General features: G+C 40.8%; 1 protein-coding gene across 5 annotated transcripts in view; it reads left to right on the top strand.

Moving 5' to 3' along the window:
- SUSD4 (sushi domain containing 4) overlaps nt 1-25126 on the top strand; it is an 82492-nt gene that overhangs the window by 20771 nt on the left and 36595 nt on the right. For all 5 annotated transcript variants that reach the window (XM_077925610.1, XM_028724562.2, XM_028724560.2 and 2 more), the window contains exon 3: nt 19655-19867. In XM_077925610.1, the coding sequence (XP_077781736.1) occupies nt 19655-19867 (213 nt within the window). The remainder of the gene's footprint in view (nt 1-19654; nt 19868-25126) is intronic.

Here is a 25126-nt window from a genome sequence, read left to right as displayed (position 1 = left end):
AGGCCAGCAACCACCCATTTAAGACTGGACACAAGTGAGACTGTTTGTTCCAGAGAAATGCAAGTATTCAAGGGAAATTGGTTTAGGGCAAGGCAACCTCTCAATCTTCAAGTGCAGCTTGCACTCAGGAGCCAACCAGGTGGATACGTCAGCTTGTGTATAGGCTCACTGATTTTGCAGCTAATGTGGGTTCTTTTTTCCTCTTCCCCTTTTTCACATTTGTCCTTATTGTGGGTGAGGCCGTTGGGACATGATTTCCAGTGATGCACACCATGACCAGTGATGGTATATAGCTATCATTCTTACTGATACTTGATGCCTCCTGAAAGCACTCATGAATCAAGCCAGAGCAATGAACAAAGTATCAGACCTGAGCCAGGAAAACGTGGAGTCAAATCCCTGCTTAGCCATGGAAACCAGTCAGTATTTCCTGACCTAACCTACCTCACAGGGCAGACGTGAGTGTAAAATGAGAAAGTCTATATCCATCTTGGGTTCCTTAAAAGGAAGGAGTTGATTTGGCTGACTGGGCCCCATAGGTACCAAGGTGAGTTCCTCTGAGCCTTGACTTTGATAATGGTTTGGCAGAAGGTTATGACAACTGGTAATTTGTGGGGAAGAGAGTAGGCGGCAAAGAAAGATGCCAATAGCAATTCTGCAGTTAATGCTTACCAATGGCAATTGAACAGGTAAACTAGTGTCTGAACTGTTTCACTTAGGTCCAGGTGTAAAATGTTACATAATGGAATGCTACCCCAGTAAAAATTAATGATCCCTACATATAGAAAAATAGCATGTGGGGAAGAAAACTAGTTTCAGACTCTCCTCCCTGGTACCTAGCTGTCAAAACTGATACAATAAACCAGAAACAGATTTACTGCCTCTTCTGCTTCTTTGAGAACTGAGTCCTAGTCTGAATCAAAGGGATATCAGCTGGATGATGGATCAGTTCTAAGATTGACAGATCACTATTGAAAGCCGCAGAACTTTACTGAGCCCTATATTGATGTTCTGTCCTGGGCTGAAAGGTCCTGCACCCCCCGAAGCCTTGCTTCTCAGCTCAGCTCAATGCATAATGCAAGAATACACAGGGGAGTGTGGGGTTTGGATAATTGATGAGTAGATCTCCTAGAAGGCTTGAGCTGTTCACTCAAGGAAAGGAATAGAGAAGAAATTTGTTTGGTTTGTTAACCTACATAATTTGTGCTTCCTGAACCAATGGATGAACCAAAACAAAGGTATAATTTTGAAATCCAGACTTCTTAAAATTCTCCAATCTAGAACAGATAAGGAAATGGGGAGAAGTATTGGAAAAATGAGAGGCAATGAAATTGAGAGATTTGTCTAACTCTAATCCAGTGGATGGCATTACTGATTTCAGTATCTGGATTTGATAGCATTTTGTCTTTCATGAACTCCTTCTCTACTGGAACTACGCCTTTCCCTCAAGACATGTGAGTTCCTAGTTCCTCTGGATCATGGGCAGACATCGATGTATCTATAAAATGGTATAGTACCACCAATGGGAAGTGTAGGTGGAGTTTACAGGGAAGGAATATGCTGCTATTTCAGTTACATGTACTTAGGCCTGGTCCCAGGCTTGGTTACCATAGGACAGCCTTTGCCAATCTAATTGCCCTTCATATGTTTTGGACTACAACTCCCATAAGCCGCAGTCAACAAAGGCTGCAGTAGGGCATGGGAACAGGCACAAACACAATAAATATATATTTACATTGCAACAACAAAGAAATTGTATCTACACAAACTTAGCAGCCCTTTTCCTTTAGAAAAGCATGCATTCTTAAAAAGTGATCTAAATTTAGTATAGTTGCTGCAGAGACAAACTCAGTGGCTTGCTGTTCAGTTTAAAGTGGTCAAGTGTGTTGATCCTAATTATGAGAAATTTAAGCTGCTGAAGAAACATTTTAATGTGTCTTTATTTTTGCTTTAGTCACTGACTTGAGCAAATAGCATAGTAAGTTTCCTTTTACCAAAAACCTCTGTTAAAGTCAAATGTATTCTGAATTAGCAAGTGCTTTCATGTTTGGCTGTAATCCTTATTTTCTCCCTGTCACTTAAATGATTGATCTTTCTATCAGACTCCATAGATTCTCTGTTGTGATTCCACCAATCATTAGTGCCTTAGTGCCTAATGCAGATAGATAGATTAGATAGATAGATAATGGAGGGAATCTGTGATGGCTGAAAGTTCAGAATCAGAATAAAATATCTGGGTTAGGGGTAGAAGAATGTCACATGGCAGAAAAAGTGATGGCACCCAGGAATCTGTAGAATGCACAAAAGGTATCTACCTTTCCATGGATTTTCAGTGGATTTTGCTTTCTTTTCATCGTGAGTTGTGGATCTTACATATGGAGGAGTTCAGGCAAGATAAGATTGCATGAGAGGTGTTTTTTTCTGGTTTCCCTCTCCCACCTTCAACCCTCTGAGGCCCTGAACCTCCAGAACAGTGTGGGAGGTGGTACCAAGGATAGCAAGAGGCTGTTTTTCCACCTGTGTCAGCATCCAGTTCTCATAACAAGAGCCTCTGCTGCATCTGGCACAATCCTGCAAACTGAAGGGGTCTGTCTAATCATGGAACAACAGATCTGTATCCAACCCATAGATTTTAACTTTTTCAGTCCCTGGAAGTTGTATGGAAGGGAGTCGCCTAAAAGGATGCAGTACATAGTTCCTTCTGATATTGCCAATCTTTTTGCAACCTGCAAAAAATAGTTTGCTGAAAACATAGTATCTGGCTGTGTTCATGCATTTGCCCCTTTCAGTTTGTACAGTTCCGTTGTGACTGTGCTGTGGTGGTTGGGTTGCATAAATTAATTCACAATAAGAGAAATGTGGTCATTTGAATCCCCTTAATTTGCGGCAAACTGTCATTTCAAAATATTCTCTTGCTCTCCTCTTTTTTTTACTTGGCATATGAAAGTCATTATCTCTAGAGCTGAAAAATTGCCTGTGACTGGTTGCCCAGGTCTTATAGCTTCTATGCTATTACCTAATAATTTGTTATGCTCTGTTTTTGCAGTATTGTTTGTGTAGGGCTGTCAGCAAATCATTTGATTTTGGCTTACAAAAGTTTGTTGTTGTTGCCTAGGAATTGGAAACTTGAGCTACATTAATTAGCAACAAAAAACTGTTACTTCTAAAACACATACGGTCTACCATGTTCTTATGCCTCTCCTTTGTAAAAGGTTCCCATAACTTGTGCCCTGGATATGTAATTTGTTAAAAACTATGCCGCCTTTCATAATACCAGATTTCAGGATGATGGAAAGTGTAATACACACCCCGCAACAAAACCCAAGAGAACAGAAGATAAAACCAGCAGACAAAACCTTACAAAAGACTAAAAGTACAATTATATGCATGCCTATATGAAAAGAAGATAAACCACAGAGCCTAGGACTCGATCAGAAGGTCAGCGGTTCGAATCCCCACGACGGGGTGAGCTCCCGTTGCTCAGTCCCTGCTCCTGCCAACCTAGCAGCTCGAAAGCACGTCAAGTGCAAGTAGATAATAAGTACCGCTCCGGCGGGAAGGTAAACGGCGTTTCCGTGTGCTGCTCTGGTTTGCCAGAAGTGGCTTAGTCATGCTGGCCACATGACCCGGAAGCTGTACGCTGGCTCCCTCGGCCAATAAAGTGAAATGAGCACCGCAACCCCAGAGTTGGCCACAACTGGACCTAATGGTCAGGGGTCCCCTTTACCTTTTATATGAAAAGAAGATAGGTATGGGCTCGTCCACTTCCTTTTCTACTGTGAGTTCTAGGTCGGAGAGGCTTTACTTTTGTCTCATCACTTTCCCCAGGAAAACCCGCTGTTTACCACTGAATCAATCAAGTTTCTGGGGATTAACGTTTGTTCTGATTCAGCAGTAAACAGTGGGTGAGTTCCTGGGGAAAGTGGTGAGACAAAAGAAAAATCTCTTGGACACATGCATAGAAAACATGGGACAAACGGAAGTAAACATAGGACAAACAGAAATGTGGACAAGTCATAAGTGTATATAGGACTGCAGCCTAAAACTTGTTATAGTAAATCAATACAGTACTTTACAGTGTTTGGGTAAACAAAAATGCATTTGCCTGACAGTTAAATGATAGCAGCCCAAAACCTGCTTGATTAAATCAATAAAATAGTTTAAAATGCCTGGGTTAACAAAAACATCTTTGCCTGGAGGCTGAATGTTAGCAGGGCGAGACATTCCATAATCAGAATGTTGCTGCTGAGAAAGCTGTCTCCTGTGTAGGTGATCTTCATGCTTCATATGAAGGAAGTACCATAGAGAAAGCTCTTGGGAGAAGGTCTTAAAGAACAGGCAAATTCATATAGATGCTCCTTCAGGTATTTGGGTCCCAAGTTGCTCAGGGTTTAGTATCACCAGAAATAGTGCCTGAAATGGCCAATGAAACTATGATGATGATTCACAACATCAAATTACAACATGAAAGCACAACATACAAGATAAAAACAAGAACAAAAAAACCCCAACACAAACCAATAACTGTCCTCCCTGCCCATATAGATGAACTATATATGAATGAATCAGGCTGGTTTGACCCCACATGTTGGGAACATTTTGGGATGATTTTGAAGCATTCATGGATAACACTATCAATTAGATTTCATTCTTGAGCCTATTAGTTGGTGCCACCCTCTGTACTTCCCTCAATTTCTTCTTCTACTTTTCACTGATGGGTAGGGGATTCTTTGAGCCAAACCGATGGGGATCTATGCACCTTTCTAAATAGACAATAGGTTGGTAAGCCAGCTTTATCTCCCCTTTGCATTATAAATGAACTATAATGTTTTCCCAGCATTTGGACAAGGCATTGAGAGTAGCAAGAGATTTGAATTTGCCTGGAGTAAACAAGCAAAGAAAATACATTTCCCCTGGCCAGCAAAAACTGGCTGGCCTGAAGTTCCTTTTTCATCTTAACTGGCACAATCAATTTGTAATAATGCTCCCTTTAAACACAAGATCCAGAGTGTTAGAAAAAGGGGATGTGCTGGAACAGCTATGACAGAATTCTGACTTAGCTGCGAAGCTCATAGTGAGATCTGCTCAGATTCTGCATTTAAAGCTAAGATCTGCTTCAAATGTAATGAATTCTCCTGTATGGAAAGCATTTCCATGTAGAAAAGAATAATGAAATCTGTGCGTTTTGTTGCACAAAGTTGCAATAGGTAGCAATGATTAATTGCGGCTTCCTAGTAGCTTTTCTTTTACTGGTAAATCATTTAATGATTGTATTATACTGTTTTTATTGATGTTTTACATTTTACTGCTGTATACCACCCTGATTCTGCAGTATAAATGGCAGCATATTAATACTTTTGTAAGTATAAAAAATAAATAAATGTCTGTAAGCACAGCCAAAGGGGGAATGTGTATGCCTGTGATTGATAGATGTGACACATTTCCATGCAATTTTTTAAATTTTTACTCAGAAATGTCTGTATAGGAAATGCATAACATTTCATCTTGTTCTAGGTCTCTGGGAGAGAGGACTCTTAATATCAGTCCCACTGGCACCTTTGTCCTTCAAGAACTAGGCACTGAAGCTCCTCCTTTAGCATTCAGTCCTTTGCAGACTAGATTAATTAAGTCATAACCAGACCCTGCTGCCCCAATCCTTGGCCAGACATGACTACAATTCATTGTGATGAGCTCTAATTATGTGTCCTCTGCCTTCCTCTTTGGATGGAGGGATGCGTGCTTTTAACTGGGATTCAAAAAGTGCACATCCATTCTGTCCTAATTCTGAGAATTTTTCAACCTGCAAACCACAGACAGGATGATTCATTGTGTAGCAGAGAACTGATAATGTAGAATTTCAGTAATGTGGTCATTTCGTTGTGACAAGAATAGTTCATTATCTCAAGAGAGATCCTGGATTCTTTTCTGTTTCCTCTCTTTCTGTTTTGTCAATCACATAGAATCATAGAATCATAGAATCATAGAGTTGGAATAGACCACAAGGGCCATCGAGTCCAACCCCCTGCCAAGCAGGAAACACCATCAGAGCACTCCTGACATATGGTTGTCAAGCCTCTGCTTAAAGACCTCCAAAGAAGGAGACTCCACCACACTCCTTGGCAGTAAATTCCACTGTCGAACAGCTCTTACTGTCAGGAAGTTCTTCCTAATGTTTAGGTGGAATCTTCTTTCTTGTAGTTTGGATCCATTGCTCCGTGTCCGCTTCTCTGGAGCAGCAGAAAACAACCTTTCTCCCTCCTCGATATGACATCCTTTTATATATTTGAACATGGCTATCATATCACTCCTTAACCTCCTCTTCACAGAAGCAAGCAGGAGGTTTCTCTAGTACCTGTTCTTAAACATTTTGCCAAGGAAAGAAGACTGCAGTAGGATATGTCCTATATCTATGATAGCACATTTATTTTGTGCATTTCTTAATGAACCAGAATAATTACAGTGTGCAGTATTATGAAGAGTACACTATTATGTCTGTTGGGTTTTTAAAATAAACATACACACACACACACACACACACACACACACACACACAGTCCCAGAACCCTGCAGCCCTTCTTTTTCCATAGAGAAGGTTGGCACATAGAGGGAGGAGAAAGAGCTGGAGCTTCCCCAAGAGGTTCTCTTGATATCAGCTTTGTCATTTTGGTGCCAGAAAAAGACCCTTTTAATTTGCACAGCATGTGCTGTTAACTTTCCTTGATTGTGGTTTCACCAGTTCTACTGAAATGTATGGCTTTCTTTTAAATGTTGGTTTTATTCCTGCAGTATTATATATATATATTTACTGAGCACCTGATGGGTTTTTAACTAAAGGGTGATAAAGAAAGGCTTTGGGGTTGGGAGAAATAAACAAAACTGAGAGATGTTTCTTGGGCACAGGTTGTTCCTGCTCTCAGTTCAGATGCTTGGTTTCATTTTGGTCATTCCATCTCAGAGGAGTGTTTAGCTGAAAAGAAAAGCTCTAGCACATCTCCAAAGAGCAACTATAAAGGTTGGGGCAAGATTTCTCATGTGACTAATGAAAGGGGGCTTGCCAGAAGCATAGAAAACAAGGAGCAGCATAAATCAAATGGATGTTATTGTAATATAAGACCAGATGAAAACCTTTAGAAATTTAAATGACAGCAAAGATAAATTTGATGGAAACTATGAACTCTGCACAAATCAAAATTGTAGTGCTATAAGAAATATTACTGAAGCAAATAAGTAAATAAACTCATGCTTAGATGGCAAGGAATGAAGGCAGAATACTCTACCTGGTTTGGGGCCTCTTAGTACCCTCAATAAACCTTGAGGTGAGGCATAGTCACAATGCTGACCTTGCGGATTTGTTTGACACCTTGCTAGCAACTGAAGCCAAGTAGTAATGGTCTCTTCGCTGAGCACCAGGAACCTCTGTGGCTCTTCCTGAATGAGCCCAGAGTGGTAGCTTCCTCTGCTGTGTGCCCAGAAATCTCACAAACTGAATCCAGTATCTGCCACGACTACATTCTCAGTTACCTGCAAATGTAACTAGGGATAGAGAAAAAGTGGAATTCTTGTTAGCTGCTCTAAAACTGGTATACTACTTCCTGGAAGTCTCCCACAATTTGAGCACCAGCGTTTTCAAGCAATGTGAAGTCCCCCTTGCACCCTTGAACTACCTAATTGCTCCTTTAAAAATAAATAAATCACCTTTTCATGTTGCCATTCAAGACATGTTGCTGCCTGAGGCAAAGAACAAGGCAGCAACACTCACCCTCCAGTTATCTTGGACTGGTAGCTTTATCTTACTTGAACACTGGTGGTTGTCTCCACTGCAGCTGAGAGCAGATGGGTAGTTTAGAGGGTACAGTGCAGGCCACATGGTGCCCACAGCTGTGGGCATCAACAGCTCCCCCCCAGTCCTCACCCCTGCACCTGCGTACCTCAGACAGCCATCTCATTCTGCCTAATGTAAGGACTGGCCTTGCACGTGCAGCTTAGTTCACACTAACATATGCCTGTATGGAGGAGTTATGACAGTGATTTGGGACTGCTTACATGTAGAGAACATGACTACATGGACCTGCTGTGAAGAACAATTAATTATAAAACAGGGTTTGCAGTGAAGGTAATCCGAAAACTTGAAAAGGTCAGGTAGCTGCATTCCAGGATGTTAGCTGCAAGAAGGTACTACAGGAGGTCCTGTCCTTGTTAAGTTGTCAGTTCTTTCTGATTATTCAGAAACAGCAAGAAGACCTGAGTATGTTGAATCTGACCCAAACCATAATTTGCTTGTGGAAAGATATTCTTAATGTGGGATGATGCAGAATTTCTGGAAGTTCTCGTAGATATGCAAAATTGCTATTATGCCCGAAACAAAAAGAAAACAGTGAATTAAGTACAACGGAGCTTTATAATAGTTACACTTTAATGCTGTGACTTCAAGTGACACCTGTGTTTGATTCTAGAGACTTGAAGAAACCAAGGCCTCTATTGAATGGAGTAAGTGCCACACTGTGTTTTCTTTAATGTATACTTGTGCTATTGGCCTAGAATAAAAACATATGAGTGGGGTCCACCTAACCAACCCCATCAGCGGAAGCAATACACAAAGACTATTGCAATGGGACTTCCTCTCCCTCTCCTTCTCCCTCTCCTTCTCCTACACTGCCTGCAAATTCGATTTGGGGATTGAGAGCCCGGAGACCAGAGCATGGGGGGGGGGAAGGGGGGAACATTTTGTCTGGCAAGCAGGAATGCTTGCACAATTTAAATGATTAGAATAGTGTGATGTTGAATTCCAACACACAAACACACACTTCATTTCTGATGCTGCTTTGCTACATTTCCTAAGGGATACATGTGCAGTATAAAATTATTCAGACTAATGAATGGCAATAGTAATTAATTTTACCCCCTCCAGACTGCTCCAAAATGTGACAGATAAACTGCAAGTGCTTCAGCACTATAGTACTTCAAATGAACGCTAAATGCATTTTCTAAAATCAACACCCAGAAGTAACAATACTGTTGATGTTATAATTCTGTTTCTTTCTTCATTAATTTTTAAGTTACATTTATTTTTATTGGTGGCATAACCAATAAAACTCATTTCGAGACTTGCAGGCCTGTTTCCTCCTGTCTGAAATTTTAAAAATTCCCTTGAGGGGAGGAAGTAGTATACACATACAGTAAACCATTTTTGACAGTTATAGCAATCTTTTCATAGGGAAACAAAAGTTATGCTAGTAAGAGCTAAATGCTCTGAAAGAAGTTTTGGCAGATTTGCTTTGTAAATTTTTTGCCTTTTGTTTAAGAACTAAATCCAGGGAATTGCTGAATAGTACATAACACCTATTTAACAAGCAATCATAAATTATGCAGTTGGCCTTGTCATGTTGTTTTCCTTTAAATGGCTGGAAGCATTAAAATCTGCCTTGTGTATATGAATAGCTCAATCCAAATCTCAGTTTTGAGTACTGCTGCTGCCTGGAGTCATTTTCCATCTTTTTATTCAAACTAAATGTTGTTGTTTATATACAACTTTTGATTTCTAGAAATACACCAAGGTGGTTCACAAACAAATACAAGCCAATAGAAAAATAAGTAGTGTGAAACCAATTATAAAAATGTAGCTACTCATAAAACTATTTTAGGATTGCCATATTTCAAAAAGTAAAAACCAGGACACCCCAAAAATTGTTGAGCTTTTATTTGTTGTTGTTGTTTAGTCATCTTAGTCGTGTTCGACTTGAACCAGAGCATGCCTTGGAAACTCTCACTTTCTTCTCAAAGCTTCTCCTTTTTTATGTCCATGGAGTTTTCTTGGCAAAATACTGGAGTGGTTTGCCAGTTCCTTCTCCAGGCGGATCACATTTAGTCTAAACTCTCAGCTATGACCTGTCCGTTTTGGGTGGCCCTGCACGGCATAGTTCATAGCTTCCTGGAGTTATCCAGGCCCCTTCGCCATGACAAGGAAGTGATCCATGAAGGGGGAGCTTTTATAGGAAAGCCCAAAAGTTGAGCTTTTTAAAGACAAACCCCAAAGTTGCCAAAAAAAAAAAAAAAGTCCAAGAAAACACAATTTTTCAGTTTACTTGCTGAAAATCCAGGAAAAGCTGCCATGGACGTCACTTCCACCTTTGAAATACCACTAATGTCTGGAAAATCCCTGGCATATGGCAGCCCTATTTCATAAAAAAAAGAACAGAAATTCTGATGCCCTCCCTCCAGATACTGTTGGACTACAACTTCCATTACTCCCCAGCTGACACGGCCAATGGTCAAAGAGGATGGGAGTTTTAGTTCCACAGCTACATGGAGGGTGTAATGTTGGTTACTTCTGATGTATCTAGTTATTAAGCCATCACCAAACAGAAGTTTAACAATATGAAAGTAACATAAGGTAACATCAACAGAAGTTAACTCAGAGCCAATTAAATTACAGTATAAACTTAAAATGCTGACTATCTCTGGCAGTTCACAACATACCCCTTTAAAAAAGAAATGGTCCTCTTGTAACAAATATTAAAATATAATTGAATAAAATAAAATAAAACATCACAAATCTGAATAAAGTTATATAAAACCTAAGTGAATAAGGGCATGAAGCAAACTTTGAATTCTGAATCTCCCAGTCAAGACACAGCATTCTTTATTAAGACTTTTCTCCTCCCATCAGTTACTACAGTTGTACAAAAAATGTGCAGTTTCCACAGTTGTATATTTATCTTGTCCACCAGAAGATTAATTACTGAGTCATGGTCAGACCTCACCTCCCCATCTCTCCCTACAATATGACCCAAGTATTGCCTTTGCAGCACATTATATAAAGGACAGCATATGAACAAGGTGTCTTCAGTTGTGGGTAAATATAAATATAAAGTGGTCGGATTTGGAAGCTAGATATGTTGTATCAGGGATGATATTCCTGATGGCTTATGGGATTGATTAAAGAGCCGCAAAATCCATGGTCACTATGGTGGTATATTCTGGCAGACTGTCAATGTGCTGTAGTTTCATCAGGAAATCAGTAGTGTTCCACAAGTAACTCGGAGTATTGGTGGCATGTGGTCCGAAAATGGAGTTAATATAACCAGACGGTGATAACATGAATACACAACAATAGTTGCTGGCTTCTTTATTTTGGGTAGTAGATCCCCTGGCCAAGGCTCTCTGGATGTGTCAGTATAGGATTGCTTCTGCATATCTGTAGCAAGTTCCTTCATCAGGATATGTGATTCTTTCCGGTATTCTTCACTAGAGCCTGTAAAATATGGCTGTATTCTAGTCTGCTGCCGGATCCCATGGAGAAGGCAGCAAGGCAGGTGAGGAGTTGCAGGACCATGGATAGCTCTGAGTGAGCAATTTGCTCCTGCAGAGGTTGAGAGCCAGTCTGAGGGCTCTTAAACCTCAGCCTCCAGACAACCTCCGCCTGGCTGAGAACTTCAGTTTCTTAAAGGGCCAACTCTCTGGGCCTGAAATTGAGCACTCCTCTCTTCCCTAGCTCGCCCACCTGGTGTATGTCCTGCTCTGCTGGACTAGTGTGGTACTGAGAGAGGCATTTGCTTCCTCAAGCTCAGCAGAAGGCACTTGTGAGGATCGTGATCTGGCCGCAAATAACCTGATGGTAAAGGAGGTTATTCTGGGGGATCCTCTCGAACAGTCTCAGGCACAGTGATCTGATCTGCAGCAGCTGGTTGTGAGCCCTGAACTGGGTCTGTTATCTTACATGTCACGACAAATATGGTGCTGGATAATTGCCTCTCAGTCTTTTGTAATGTATTCCAACTTTTTCATGATGACAACAGCTTCTCCTTTTCCAGACTCTTTCATTAAGATGTCAGGACTGTTTCTGAGGCTGTGGATGACATCGCATTCTGCTCTCCTGTGATTGTGTGGCAAATGATGCCGTTTGTTGATTGCCTCAGCTTGGGCTGATGCAGAGTGACTGGCTCAAGGTCACCCTGTAAGTTTCTCAGCTGAGGCAGGAATCTAAGCCCAGGTCCTATTTGACACTCATTCTGATGCATGGCTCTGGGGGCTCACAGTTTCTGACTCCCTTGCTAAGGGAGATGCCAGCTCCTTCCTTAAACCTCCTGAGCCTTTTTTTCCTTTTTTGCTGGGGTGGTGGCAGGATTAAAAGAAGCCACTGGCATTCTATTCAATGGCTCTTACCTACATTTCTCTAGTAATAGCCGACACCAAGCTTTGCAGCCTTGTTCTTATTCCTTTGTTTCTCTTTGTTTATTTCCTGTTATTCACACTACCCTATAAACAGCCCTGTAGTTGTCCCAATCTTGCTGGATGGCTTATCCCACCTCAGTCTTGGTTTTCCTAACCGTAATATAGCCAAGGCTATCCTCCTTGTGCTTGCTAATGCCAGACCCATCCCAGAAAGTCATCTGACAAAAGAGGTAAGCAAACTGCATCTTAAACAGGGTTATTGTATGCCTGCATCTTAAACAGGTAACAGTAGGTAACCGAAGCCCCTAAGGAATAGGTGTGGAAGACGCACACACATGTGCAATTGCAGAAGTTGCTTCTCTGATTAAATGGTAAGTGTGGCATTCAGTACCTAAGGAAAAGCTTGCTAATCTGTGCACGTCTGTCCTTTTTCTTGTCATAGCTGTAAGTGGGCACTTCAGCTAATGTCCCTAATGAGGGAGAAAACCACCCAGAGGCATAGAGCTCTGCATCTGCATGCTTAAAAGAAGGGGCTCTTAGTGCTTGCTATTGTTCAGGAGGCTCTAATGGCTTCTTTCTCTTTTCGTGTGACACACGGCACATTTGTGCCCCTTCTGCTGTAGTCCCTCTGCAGCATTTTGTTCCAAGTTGATCTGAGGTAACCCTGCAGCTGCAGTGTACACTGAGTGAATATGAGAAGCATGAGCACAAGATCATGTCCTGCTGTCAGCAGCAAAGCCTATGCTTCCTGACACAGCAGAGCAACAGAGAAAAAAGGCCAGGTGAATTTGGAAGCCTAAGAAATAAAATTGAATTGGTTTCAGAGAAAACTTGCTTGTGAAAGTGGGTTCAACCAAGGCGAACCCTTGGCAAGTAGAAAGATGGACAATGCTCAGATCTACACAATTTTGTTCTTAAGGGTGACAGAATTGCCTTGGATACATGTCTTTGCTTCCCATCTTTTTTTGAAAATGAGGATTGTCTCTTGGGGCTCTGACTATGACATCATAGCAGTCTCACAATTCCTCTGTAGTCAGTCTCTAGAGACTTAAAGCTAATGTTACTCAACCCTCAAGCTTCTCTTCTCTGTTTGGGCTGTCAAAAAAAGTGAATTTCACTCTTGATAAAGCCTCCACAAATATTTTTTACCACAAACACACTTAAATGTAGTCACCTTGTGGCTATATCTCATACATTGAGATAAATATTATTTTTCATGCAGATTTTTAAAAACATTCACAGAGTAATATGGAAATGGGATGGAATGGATGAATGAATGAATGAATGAATGAATGAATGAATGTGAAAATGACAAACACAGACATTCATCCTTAAATATTAAGGAAAATGAAAATCTTTTGAAAAAGTTACAGGTGTGGACTGTACTCTAACTTTAAGCCATTATTTTCCATCCTTTGCTGGGAGGGAAATGTTGTCAAGATGCTGCTGTGTGGCCGCTGGATCTGATATGGTCTTTGGACATTGTTCAACTGTCGCTTTTTGTGGTTACATAGGGGTGGCACTGTGGTCTAAACTACTGAGCCTAGGGCTTGCCGATCAGAAGGTCGGTGGTTCAAATCCATGTGATGGGGTGAGCTCCCATTGCTGTCCCAGCTCCTGCCAACCTAGCAGTCCGAAAGCACATCAAAGTACAAGTAGATAAATAGGTACCGCTCCAGCGGGAAGGTAAATGGCATTTTCCGTGTGCTGCTCTGGTTTCGCCAGAAGCGACTTAGTCATGCTGGCCACATGACCCAGAAAAACTGTCTGCAGACAAACGTCGGCTCCCTCGGCCAGTAAAGCGAGATGAGTGCCGCAACCCCAGAGTCATTCACGACTGGATTTAACTGCTAGGGGTCCTTTACCTTTACCTTTACCTTTTAGGGAAGAAAACTACTGCTCTTATTTAATTTTGCTGATTTTATATTTATTATCCTTAAGGGTTTTTGACATTACTTTTAACCTCTTTAGATTACAAGCATTGTAGCAGTATATAAAGAAACAGCAACCCAGTTCTAAGTTTATAATATTGTGAGGGCTTTTACAGTTGATATTGTGAGTTTTTATTCTGTCGGTAGGTCATGGGCTGTTCAGTACAGCAACAAGAAGGGTTCCGGAAAATAGAATAAAAACTTGTATTATTTCTCTATCAGTTTACAGAGAAATGGATTCAGACCTGGTTCTAAAGCAATTCTTGCCTAGCTGGATATAACCTTCCCTGCAAGATAAGGCTTTTCAGCTGGAACCAGCTCAATTAGTTTTCATGCTTACAACATTTCCATGGTTCTTTTCAAAGGCTTATCTCTGAAAATTCTCTTGGCTGGTTTAAAAATGTTCTATAGTGACCAGGGCAACAGATGTCAAGGCCTTTACACTAACACTGGAGTTAATTTAATATGTTTAATGTGAAAGAGCTGCTCAAACTTTAACTCTTCTGAATTTGCTGATGAGCAATAGGAGGAGGCTTTTGAATAGTCAGTGAAAAGCACTAAATGTCATAACATTATATAAACTGATTACTGGGAGCACATTTTTTCTGTTATGATTGGATAGAAAGAAGGTTATTGAGATGGTAAAAATGTGCTATTAAATAAAATGGAAGCCTGATATCTTGATACTAACATCATTCCAGGATATCTTTAGTAATAGGATGCCTGATATGTTGAAAAATTCTATCTTTCATCACACATGATAACTAGCTGCACCAGATAAATGCAGTAAGCAGTATGGGTGGGAAGCTAGTTTCTAATCCTCTATTTCACACCCAATGCTTCACATTATATTTTTCCTATGTAGTGGTAATCTCTGCGTACAGATAAGAGTATCTCATATATTCTGAAGTGCATCATTAGTGTTATTTTCACCAGTGCCGGTCCTACCCTTAGGCAGAGGGAGGTATCTGATTTTGGGTGTTATGAAAGGGCAGCCAATTTGCAACCATTTATTATTTTTTTGTTTTCACTCCCAGGGAAAAGTTATTCTGCCCCAGATGCCAGAATAATTTGGTCAGCTGTGGGTATTATGCACCTTGATTTGCAGGTGAGAGGGGACCATTTGCTTGTCTACTTGAGGCGGCAAAACATCTTGGGCTGGCCTGCTTTCATAGCAAGTATGTGGATGTGTCATTCTTGCAAAATGGCCCTTGGTGTACACTGGATCAGGTGCTTATGCTTTCAATGTGAGAGGCGTATCTAGGATGGAATTTTGAGAAAGAATACAAGACCTTCAGACCCTCTTGACAGTGAACTCTTATGTAAAAACTAGCAAGGTAGCTAGGGGTGAGTGAGTGGACTGGTGGAGGAATGATAGAATCATATGGTTTCTGTCCTGGCTGTGAATGAAGGAAATATCCCTCAGTTCTTCCCTTTTCCACCAGCCTGTTTGGTAGAAGTTTTTTTTTCTATATCACTATCTTGGTAAGAAGCTATTATCCTGTGTTTCCATGCTGGCTATAGGGGAGAGAGCTTCCTCTTCTTTGAGGCCAGCATAAAAATACAGGCTACTAGCCTCTGAATGGGCTAGGTTTTGGGGTCCCCCCCCCCAGGTTAGTAACTTTTCTGAGATTATTTACAAAGCTGCTTTAAAGAGGCATCTGTTTGTGTTTTTCTCTGGATTAAGTTGGAGCAAAATGCACAAATCCTTTGGGTGCCTCATTTGAAAATTAAATATGCACCAAGTTAGATTGTTTAAGAATTTCCAGGAGTGTAGCCATGTTACTTATGCACCCCAAGTACTAACACATTTATTATGGCATAAGCTTTCAGTGACTAGAGTCTGCTTCATCAGATACACACAGCGTTATTTTGAGTTGGCAGGTAGAGCCGCATGGTTGTAGAGTGATAGGCAAACTGTAAGCAGTCATGTTAGAAGCAAAAAGTACAGATACTGATAATTATATTGAAACTTAAAATATTAAGGGGGGGTAACCCACAGTGACTATTCACAATGTCGTATTCTGCTAGAAGCACACTATCTCTTTCCTGAGCAGACTTTTAAGAATTGCAGCAGCCCATTTTATGTTACATTTCTTTAATGTAGTTCATGTTTAGTGGCCTTTAAGGGTTTGTTATGATAACTGACTTTAACGTTGGGACTACTTAGCAGCTTTAAAAGCATTTATATTTACATTTTATCTATTTTTTTTTTTTTTGTGAATTGCCTAACAGAACAGGCAGGCTTTATGTTTCAGAGAGAGAAAGAGGAGGAAGAAACACCCACGAGTGGATAACCTATCCAAGCAGTCTTAATGATACCTCCTCTTTTCTTTCCATTTAAAAATGTATTTCAAGATTGCTGCAGGCATCTTTCTCTTCTGAATAGTAACTGGCCTTGCTAACACTGTTTCTTGGCAAGCTGAGGTTCTTTGAGTTTTAACTACTTTGTAAACTGTAAAAAATATCTGTGTTGATATTGCCTTTATTCAAGTTCTATGAAGTCCAGCGTGGTCATATTTTGCATTTTGTTCGGAGGAGTCTACATATGAGAAACATTACAGCATATACACACACAGCTGTAAGTTATTGGACACTTCTTCCTAAGGCTGACCTTTATATAAATGTGACACTATCTGCATTAATAAACTGTGACCTTGGATTATGAATTGACAAAAAGGCTCTATCCCAGGGGTGGGGAACCTGTGGCTCTTCAAATGATGTTGGATTCCAGTTTTATACACCAGAGAATTTATGTGCCTAGGGCTAGGAAACATTATATCCTCATCCTGGTTAAAGTTAATTGTTTCAGCATCATTTGCACTTGGGGACATTGGGGGACCGATGTTCCTCTCTAAGCTGTTAGCCTGGTGTGGTGGCGGGATTTTCTGTTGTTGTTGATACATGTACCATGCAATACAGACTTTTTTTGGGGGGGTGGGGTGTCTGGGAGAAAATTGTTCTCTGTGTTGAGCCACTGTGATACTTTTCTCCCTTGGTGTCTCTTGATGCTTAATGTGCAGAAAATAGCGAGCCCCTAAGATACATCTCATTCAAAATCAAAGCATTAAAAGTCAGAAGTTGGTAGCTTTCAAACTTTCCAGGTCTCTCCCCCACTGGCATTAATTGCCCTCCTGCTGTGCCAGTTGTGAAGCTGTTTAACATTCAGCACCTGCTTAGTTTGTCTGTCTCATTTTCTGGGGGTTTATTCGTTTCCTGTAAAGCTTCTTTGTAAACCTCCACTGTGTATGTTGAAATAAGCTTCATAAAGCAGTTGTCACCTTATACTTTACAAAAGGTCGTCCCTTGGTAATTCATCTTAACATGTAGATGGAAAACGAAGCCTGGCACTGAATCATGTTGCTGACCCTACCACACTACAGATATTACTCCCCTGATTGGTCTGCCATTTATCTTGCTTCCCTTTCCTGCTCACACGTAGTGCAGCTGCCTCATCTCTGAGGCCGCTTGATGCCCATGCAGAGGAAAGAGGTTATATGAATGTGCATGAAATCCAGCATGTAAACCTGAGCAGCATGATCACTCTCCCAGCTTAAATCGGGGAATTTCCTATCTGATATGGGCATAGACACATTGAGATTTTCACACACAGAGAGAATATTAATGGAATCTAGAATTGTAGAGTTGGAAGGGACTCTGAGGGTCATCTAGCCCAACCCCCTGCAATGCAAGAATCTCAACTAGATCATAATAGAATCATAGAATTGTCAGCTTTAAAGGCAGTGGTCAGAGAGGCTACTGCGGAGGTATGTGGTTTCAGGCATTGGTGGGTCAATCTTGGAGGCAAAACACATGCATCACACAATGTGCTGCAATCAGCTCCTTTTTGAAGTGCAAGAATCACAGGGATTTAGTATCTGTCACAACATTATATTTTGTGCATGAAGTATGGGCCCACATGCAGGTCTTCTGACCTTTTTAGTTAAACAATTGAATTCCCGGTTTAACAATAGACAGGTTGGTAGCTGTGTCAATTGGCCCTCTCTGCACCTTTAACTGAGTTTTCCTCCTACAAAGGAAGTTGTTTTTCCTTTTTCTGGGCAGCAGTAAAAAAGATCAGTTTGAGAAGGGCTCTTCTCTGGTTGAGAGTAAAAATGCAATTGCTTGTAAGCCTTCTAAGAAACTGCTGTAACTCCAGCCTTCTTTCCTTGATATAGTTGTTCCTTACCTCCGGAGTTTAACATGTCAACATACTGTTTTTATGGTTGTTTTTCTCACTTTCCTAATATTACATTAGGTTTCACAAAAACAATTTTTTGTTGTTTGCTTTTTCCTTGCTCAAAATCTCAGCCTGCCAGAGTCTGGAGTATTTCCAGCCCAGGTTTTAAATAAAGCTCAGGTAGCCCTAGAAACTAGGCTCTGAGACAGCTTAGCAGAGAGATCTCTGGTGAGCTGAGGATGGTGTCACATTTGCCCTAATGGACCAGCTTCCATTGCAGCTTGGTAGAAGTCAGGCAGAAATCTGCTGTTGACAGGAAACCAAAACTGTGCTGTAGAACAAAACACTTGGCTGAAATCAGGGTACCAGGATAAGTATGTAGGTAACAGTGTCTGCAGGATCCTATCTGATGATAATTGCTGCTACTCTAAGATGTACATGGGAAGTCCACAAGCATTGCACATTGCTACCTCTGGTGTACATGTGTGCAAAGGTGGGGAGACTTCTAAAATGTAACTTTGGTGTTAAAAGTGATGTGGCAGAAGACAAAAAGTTAGGTCAGAATGGGGGTGGGTGCAGGAGAAACATGGAGTTGGAAACCTGGGAGAGAGTTCAAGGGAGGGGTTCTTGAGGTCAGGGGTTCAATGTCTGTGGATGAGAAAAAGCCTTTGAAAGGCAGTCAGCAAAGAGAGGGATCAGAGGGAAAGTTGCTGCAGTGAAAGAGCATATTCTTCCGTAAGAGCCTCATCCTGCTCATGTTTTAAGATCTTTGAGGGACGCTCCTTTTTCTCTCCCACCAAAAGCTGAGGTTCATTTGTTGGAAACTCAAGAGAAATACCTTTTTGGTAGCTGCATCTACAGGCAACTTACCATAGAAGACCCACCTAACCTCTTCTCTAATGAGCTTCCACCAACAGGCAGAGATTTATTCAGACAGGGCTTTGATTGAGTTTGTTACAGCCAGAGTAAATGTGTTGAAATTTGTTAAACTGGCTGTTGTCTCCATTAGTTTCATTGATGCATTTTATTTGCTTTTTAAAAAACCCTGTTAATCTGTATTTTACTGCTGTTGACTGCCTTGAACACCGTTTTTGAAAAGACGTAATTTTAGCAAACAAAGGCTGGAAGTTGGAAATGGGATTAAAATGGCCTGGCAGTGGAGAGGATTGTATATTGGCAAAACAAAGTTAACACATAGAGTAACCTGGGAATTAGCAGCGGTATTTTATTGCAGACCCCACTTGTCACTTTATGAAACTAATATGACTGTAACATTGCCTTGGAATCTCAGTTTGGCAGATGTTGGAGATGGGAAGAACACTGTCTACATTTCTGACCAAACATCAAATATTTTGCCTCTTTGTTGACGTAGGTTTTGATGAACTCCATGCCTGTGCTGATCCTGGATTCCCTGAATATGGATACAAGATGCCTGGCGCAGGTGTTTTCTTTGAAAGTTCAGTAGTCCGGTTCCATTGCCAAGAGGGATACAGGCTTAAGGGCCCATCCAAAAAGCTTTGTGAGAGACATTTCAACGGCTCCCTCAGCTGGAAGCCAAGCGAGAAACCCGTGTGCCTCCAAGAAGGTAAGTCTATTTACTGCTGACAAACTTTGCTTGTGAAAACTCCATATTTCTATCATATCTCTGCTTCCAGCTCACAGGATCATGCCCATTTTTTCTTTCTTTCTGAGAAGACTTTTTTACAACAAGTGGAAACTGGAGACCTAGCTGAATCCAGGCAATAAATGCAATATCATTTTCATTCTGACCAATAGTATTCCAGGTCATCCTGGGTTCCCCAGGCAAAACCTTCAATTCCTCTTGAGCAAACAATCATTAGAGTTAAAATATTTATAAAGAATGTTGTGTGCTGACAAATTTGGTACATTCTTATCCCTGTGTGTTTGGTGGGCTCTGAATTGGGGCAGAAGATTCAGGAGTCTCTTGATACATCTTAATGAACAGATGAAAAGTTCATCTGATGTTATTAGTTGTATTTAATTACTATTCTGACAAATGAATGCTCTTTGTAACATTTTAATGTTACGTTTTACTGGGCATTATGGTTAAATTTATAATGATGATAAGGGTATGTGTTAAATGGAGTATTAAATCAGTTATGTATTGCGGGGGATGTTGTAAATTATTCATTTGGGTTCGGAAAAGAATGGCAGCCAGATTATAAAATGCAGTAATAATGCAATTTTACTTCTATATTTAGGAACACATCTGTGGGAATAAAAGAACTTGTTTTCTTTTGTATGTAATTAGTTCAATTTTCTTATGCTCATTTTCTGTTTCAGACATATTTGACAATTTTTGCTGGTCTAACTCTGGCTCTTGCCAGCAGTAGTTTTGGAAAAAATCTTTGTCTGTGGAAAAGCTTCACCATTTATTAAACAACATGCACTAAAACTCCAGCTCTTTGATTTATTGGGTGCTTGTCAGTGATAATGTTGTGATCAAGAAATTTAAAAACATGGGCTGTCTTTAGTGTGTTTGTGCATAAATGTGCAAACATGGATAAACACACCACTAAAAATGTTCAGATACCGTTTTGCTGGAAGAATCAGCTTGCTATGTATTTTAATAGTGTTGATCAAGCCCTTGTCATGAGCAATACATGCATTTGCAGCAAATTAGATCAACTGAACATTGGGGGTGGGCGTGGGCGTGGGGCAAAGAGGTGGGGAACCGGTTTTTCCTCCTCTGTGACACTTCAAGTATTGTCATGTTTTAAGTCTCCTCCTTGTGTTGCAGCTGCCAACAAGGTGGTATTGGCCTAACTGGAGGTGTGAAATGTTTATTTCATAAGTTGCCATTGGCTAAAGCAAAATTGGCATAGATATTTTGGACATTTGTGATGGTTCAAAAGAGGGGAATGACAAGGTATTGTCATCAGTAGCATGGAGTCCCAAGCAATAGTGTATTATGAGAATAGTGAAATCACGAGGAGCACCAGCTCTTCAAAGAAGTCAATCAGAATCAGAAGCCTTCCTAGTTTCTATCAGCTGAATAATGTGTAGAACCCAATGATTTTGGGATTGCAGGTTGTTCTGTTTTCTTTGGGCCATGATCATTAGCTGCATGGCAGTGACACTATATTTGAGATTCTTTGCCACACTTTACACTTTATCTTTCTTGCTTCAGGTTAGCAAGCTTTGTGTGCATACTAAGTTTGTTTTCCACATTATTACATTCTGAAGGCAAACAGAATCAAATTTTCTTAGGCCTAGAAGACAATTTTTCTTTAGAATGATGGTTGTGCATTTTATGCTGTGGTAGTAATCTCATGAAAGGTATTTATTTATGTTTTGCTTTGCACTTGTGCACTGTTCTTTGTCCATGCCCACACACCTTTGCAGACATTGGCACTGGAAGTCATATAGTATCAAGGTAAAGGATGAAGCGACAGTATATGCAGAACCCTTAAATGGTTGGGGACGGCAAATGATGTATCCGCATATCCACAATGTAAGATTGCATATTACAGCCTTGTAATTATGTTTTCGTTATTTTTAGCAAGTAAAAAACCCCTGCTTCCAGCCTTCTAGGCGCCTAGATGTGGCCCCCACTTACTCTCAGTGTAAGCATGTGCTGCCCCCTCCTGGCCTCCCACCAATGCTCTGATGTGATCTGGAATTGCTGTCAATGAGGAAACACAAACATTTGCTTATTTGCAGCGCCAAAAACACTGAACCACATCCTCTGCTCAGACTGATAAGACAGATTTGTATATCATATTGGTGGCAAAACCCACAGCAGCATTTTTAAACAATCTGATATAATAATAATAATAATAATAATAATAATAATAATAATAATAATATATTATTATTATTATTATTATTATTATTATTATTTATACCCCGCCCATCTGGCTGGGTTTCCCCAGCCACTCTGGGCAGCTTTCAACAGAATATTAAAATACAATAGTCTATTAAACATTAAAAGCTTCCCTAAACAGGGCTGCCTTCAGATGTCTTCTAAAAGTCTGGTAGTTGTTTTTCTCTTTGACATCTGGTGGGAGGGTGTTCCACAGGGCGGGTGCCACTACTGAGAAGGCCCTTTGCCTGGTTCCCTGTGACTTGGCTTCTCACAGCGAGGGAACCGCCAGAAGGCCCTTGGCACTGGACCTGTGTCTGGGCAGAACAATGGGGGTGCAGACGCTCCTTCAGGTATACTGGACCAAGGCCGTTTAGGCTTTTAAAGGTCAGCACCAACACTTTGAATTGTGCTCAGAAATGTACTGGGAGCCACTGTAGGTCTTTCAAGACTAGTGTTATGTGGTCTCGGCGGCCAGTCCCAATCACCAGTGTAGCTGCTGCATTCTGGATTAGTTGTAGTTGTCTGGATTAGATAACACATACAGGTCACGAGGTCTTACTATTCACTTGTAAATTTTTGATCAAACCATATCCTGGGTTCGTTGGTAGAAGAATACCTAAAAAACAAGTTGAGTTGCATTGATAGATTGCTAATAGATTTTACCGCTAACTATCAACCGAGGTATCTATATCAGGAATAAACACTTTTGAGCTTAACTCCTCCTTTTAGGAATAATCCTGCCATACATTTTCAGGGTGTATGGGTGTTAGGGGAGGGGCATTACTTTTGGCGGAGGTCACATTGTGCTTCTTCTGGGGTAGTTTGTACACCTTTGGTCCCCATCCTGCACTCAGTTCTCACCTGTGGCTCTTAGAAGCTGTCAGCATGCAGCAGCAGCCACACCTTGGGAAATTGCTTTGACTGGCCAGCTAAACCAGGTGAGGGTAGCCGATGGGTCTCAAACCCTCGGTGAGTTTCCCCTGCATGTGAAAATGCAGCCTCCAAAATGTCTTGGACCAACCCATGTCAATCTACCCTTGGGATGATTGTGTGACTGTTCCATTAGTTGGATTTTCTTCTGTTGGGGGGCAGAGTATGGAATGAGCATAGGGGAAACATCAGTATGTCATACAGATGCCCTGTAAAAAGTGAGTGAACAAAGTATGGAAATTCTGCGCTAAATGTCTATTGGGCAAACAGTTCTGGTACTTGATATGTCAAGACTGGGTGGGACAACATTAGCTTTGCTACAATCCTTTCAGTATACAAGGAACCCGTTCTAGGAAGACAATTGCACTGCACAAGCTCAGAAGCATTGTGGTTTTTTTACATTCCTAGCCAGAGAAAAGTACTCCCAGAAAAGGAACTCAGTTTGTCATGCTGTCTCAAATTACAAACTGGAGCCAAAACCAGGCAAATAGGTGATTTGACAACATAGCAAACTAACATATGCTACTGCTTTTCAAGACACAATCTTGGCTATGCTCTTGTTAAGACTAAAAGAAGCTGGGGATTTAGACTGCTTCTATTCACTGACAGAAAAGCACACCTTTCTGAGCAGTTTCAAATGTAGAGGGGACAGGAGGTACAAACATCTGTGTTGTGTAAATAGTTCAAGTGTGATCAATCTACAGGGAAACAGAAAACACAATATATTTGCACTTACTAATCTCGCAGCACTCATGTCCTGACTCAACTTATTATTTAGAGGGAGCAGAATTTGAATGTTTTGCTTTGCTTATGCCTCTTCTCTTCACTAGCCCTATACATTGTGATGCTGTCTTTACTGTTGCTTCCTCCCCCTTCTCTGGTTTTTGTGTGTATGCATGTTATGGAACACAAGTAACTTGCATGACGCGGCAGAGGATGGCTGAGTGGGCATATGAATGATGCACACAGACCTATTATTCCCTAACAACCCTCGTGTTACTTACATCCATAAGTGGGAGAAGGGGGGACAAACAGGGCTCTGTGCATGGCCACAGTGGACTAGGTCATGTGCAAAATGTAATGTGCAAAGTACCTCTCAGGCTCGTTAATGTTGGATGTCTTAGTGCTATACTTCTGTCATAACAGAATATTACACTTGGGGATTTCAGAGCTTGCATTTTCTCTGTTTATCTTTGTTAAAAGGTAAGCACCACATTGATCTGCTAAAGCTGGGTTTGTTTTGTTTTGCTTCTTGCATATCTTAAGGCACAGATATCATAGTTAAAAGAAATAGTCTAGAGAAAAGCATGTTAATATTCATTTCCATTGCCGCTTAGAGATTGTGTTTTGGGCTTTCAACAGTGTGTTTACTGAGAAAATAGAGGGGCTAAGCATCTTTTCAGCAAATGAGGAGTTTTAAATTTTCTGTTTTAACTTTGAGCTGTTCTATATAGAATATGTATTTACTTACCCCAGTTGCTAAAGTGGGAGCTAGTAGTTACAGGGTTTTCCCCCAAATATTTTAGAGTCTTGGGTAAAAAACAAACTGTACAGTTTCATCCTTTGTACATACGTGTTCAGCAGACTTTCCTTCTTGAACAAGTCTCCTCTGGCTGAAGCTTTGAAGTTGGTTTAATAGCAGAAGCTATTTGCAGGGATGGCAGTCCACTAACAGCTCAGTGAAAGAAGCAGTGTTTCTGGCCAGCATCCACACAATTAAAATGGTGCAATCTACAAGCCATCATCTGAAATAAATGAGAGTGAAGTCATTGTATAACAGGATCAATGTTTCTTGCTTTTGAAAATGAAAATCTCATATTTCACCTCAGTTGTGTTCCGTGTCTATTTGTGGAACAGCAAGACTCCAAGACAACAGCAAGCCACAAGTCAATGATGTATTCATTGATGTTTTTGCTCACAGTTGGTCTGTATATGTCACTCTTGAGATCAAAGATGCTGTGCTTTCTTCCTCTCTTAGTTTTGCTTCTTTGGTCTTCTGCCCCCTCCCCACTGCTTGCTGTGGATAGAGTCCATGCCCTATATCCTCCCCACACTGCATAATGCAGTGGGGTAGAGTGCTGGCAT

Source organism: Podarcis muralis, chromosome 3 (assembly GCF_964188315.1).
Source record: "Podarcis muralis chromosome 3, rPodMur119.hap1.1, whole genome shotgun sequence".
In the NCBI taxonomy this organism is placed as follows: domain Eukaryota; kingdom Metazoa; phylum Chordata; class Lepidosauria; order Squamata; family Lacertidae; genus Podarcis; species Podarcis muralis.
Note: the sequence above shows the minus strand (reverse complement) of the source record. Positions and strands in the feature narration are given on the sequence as shown.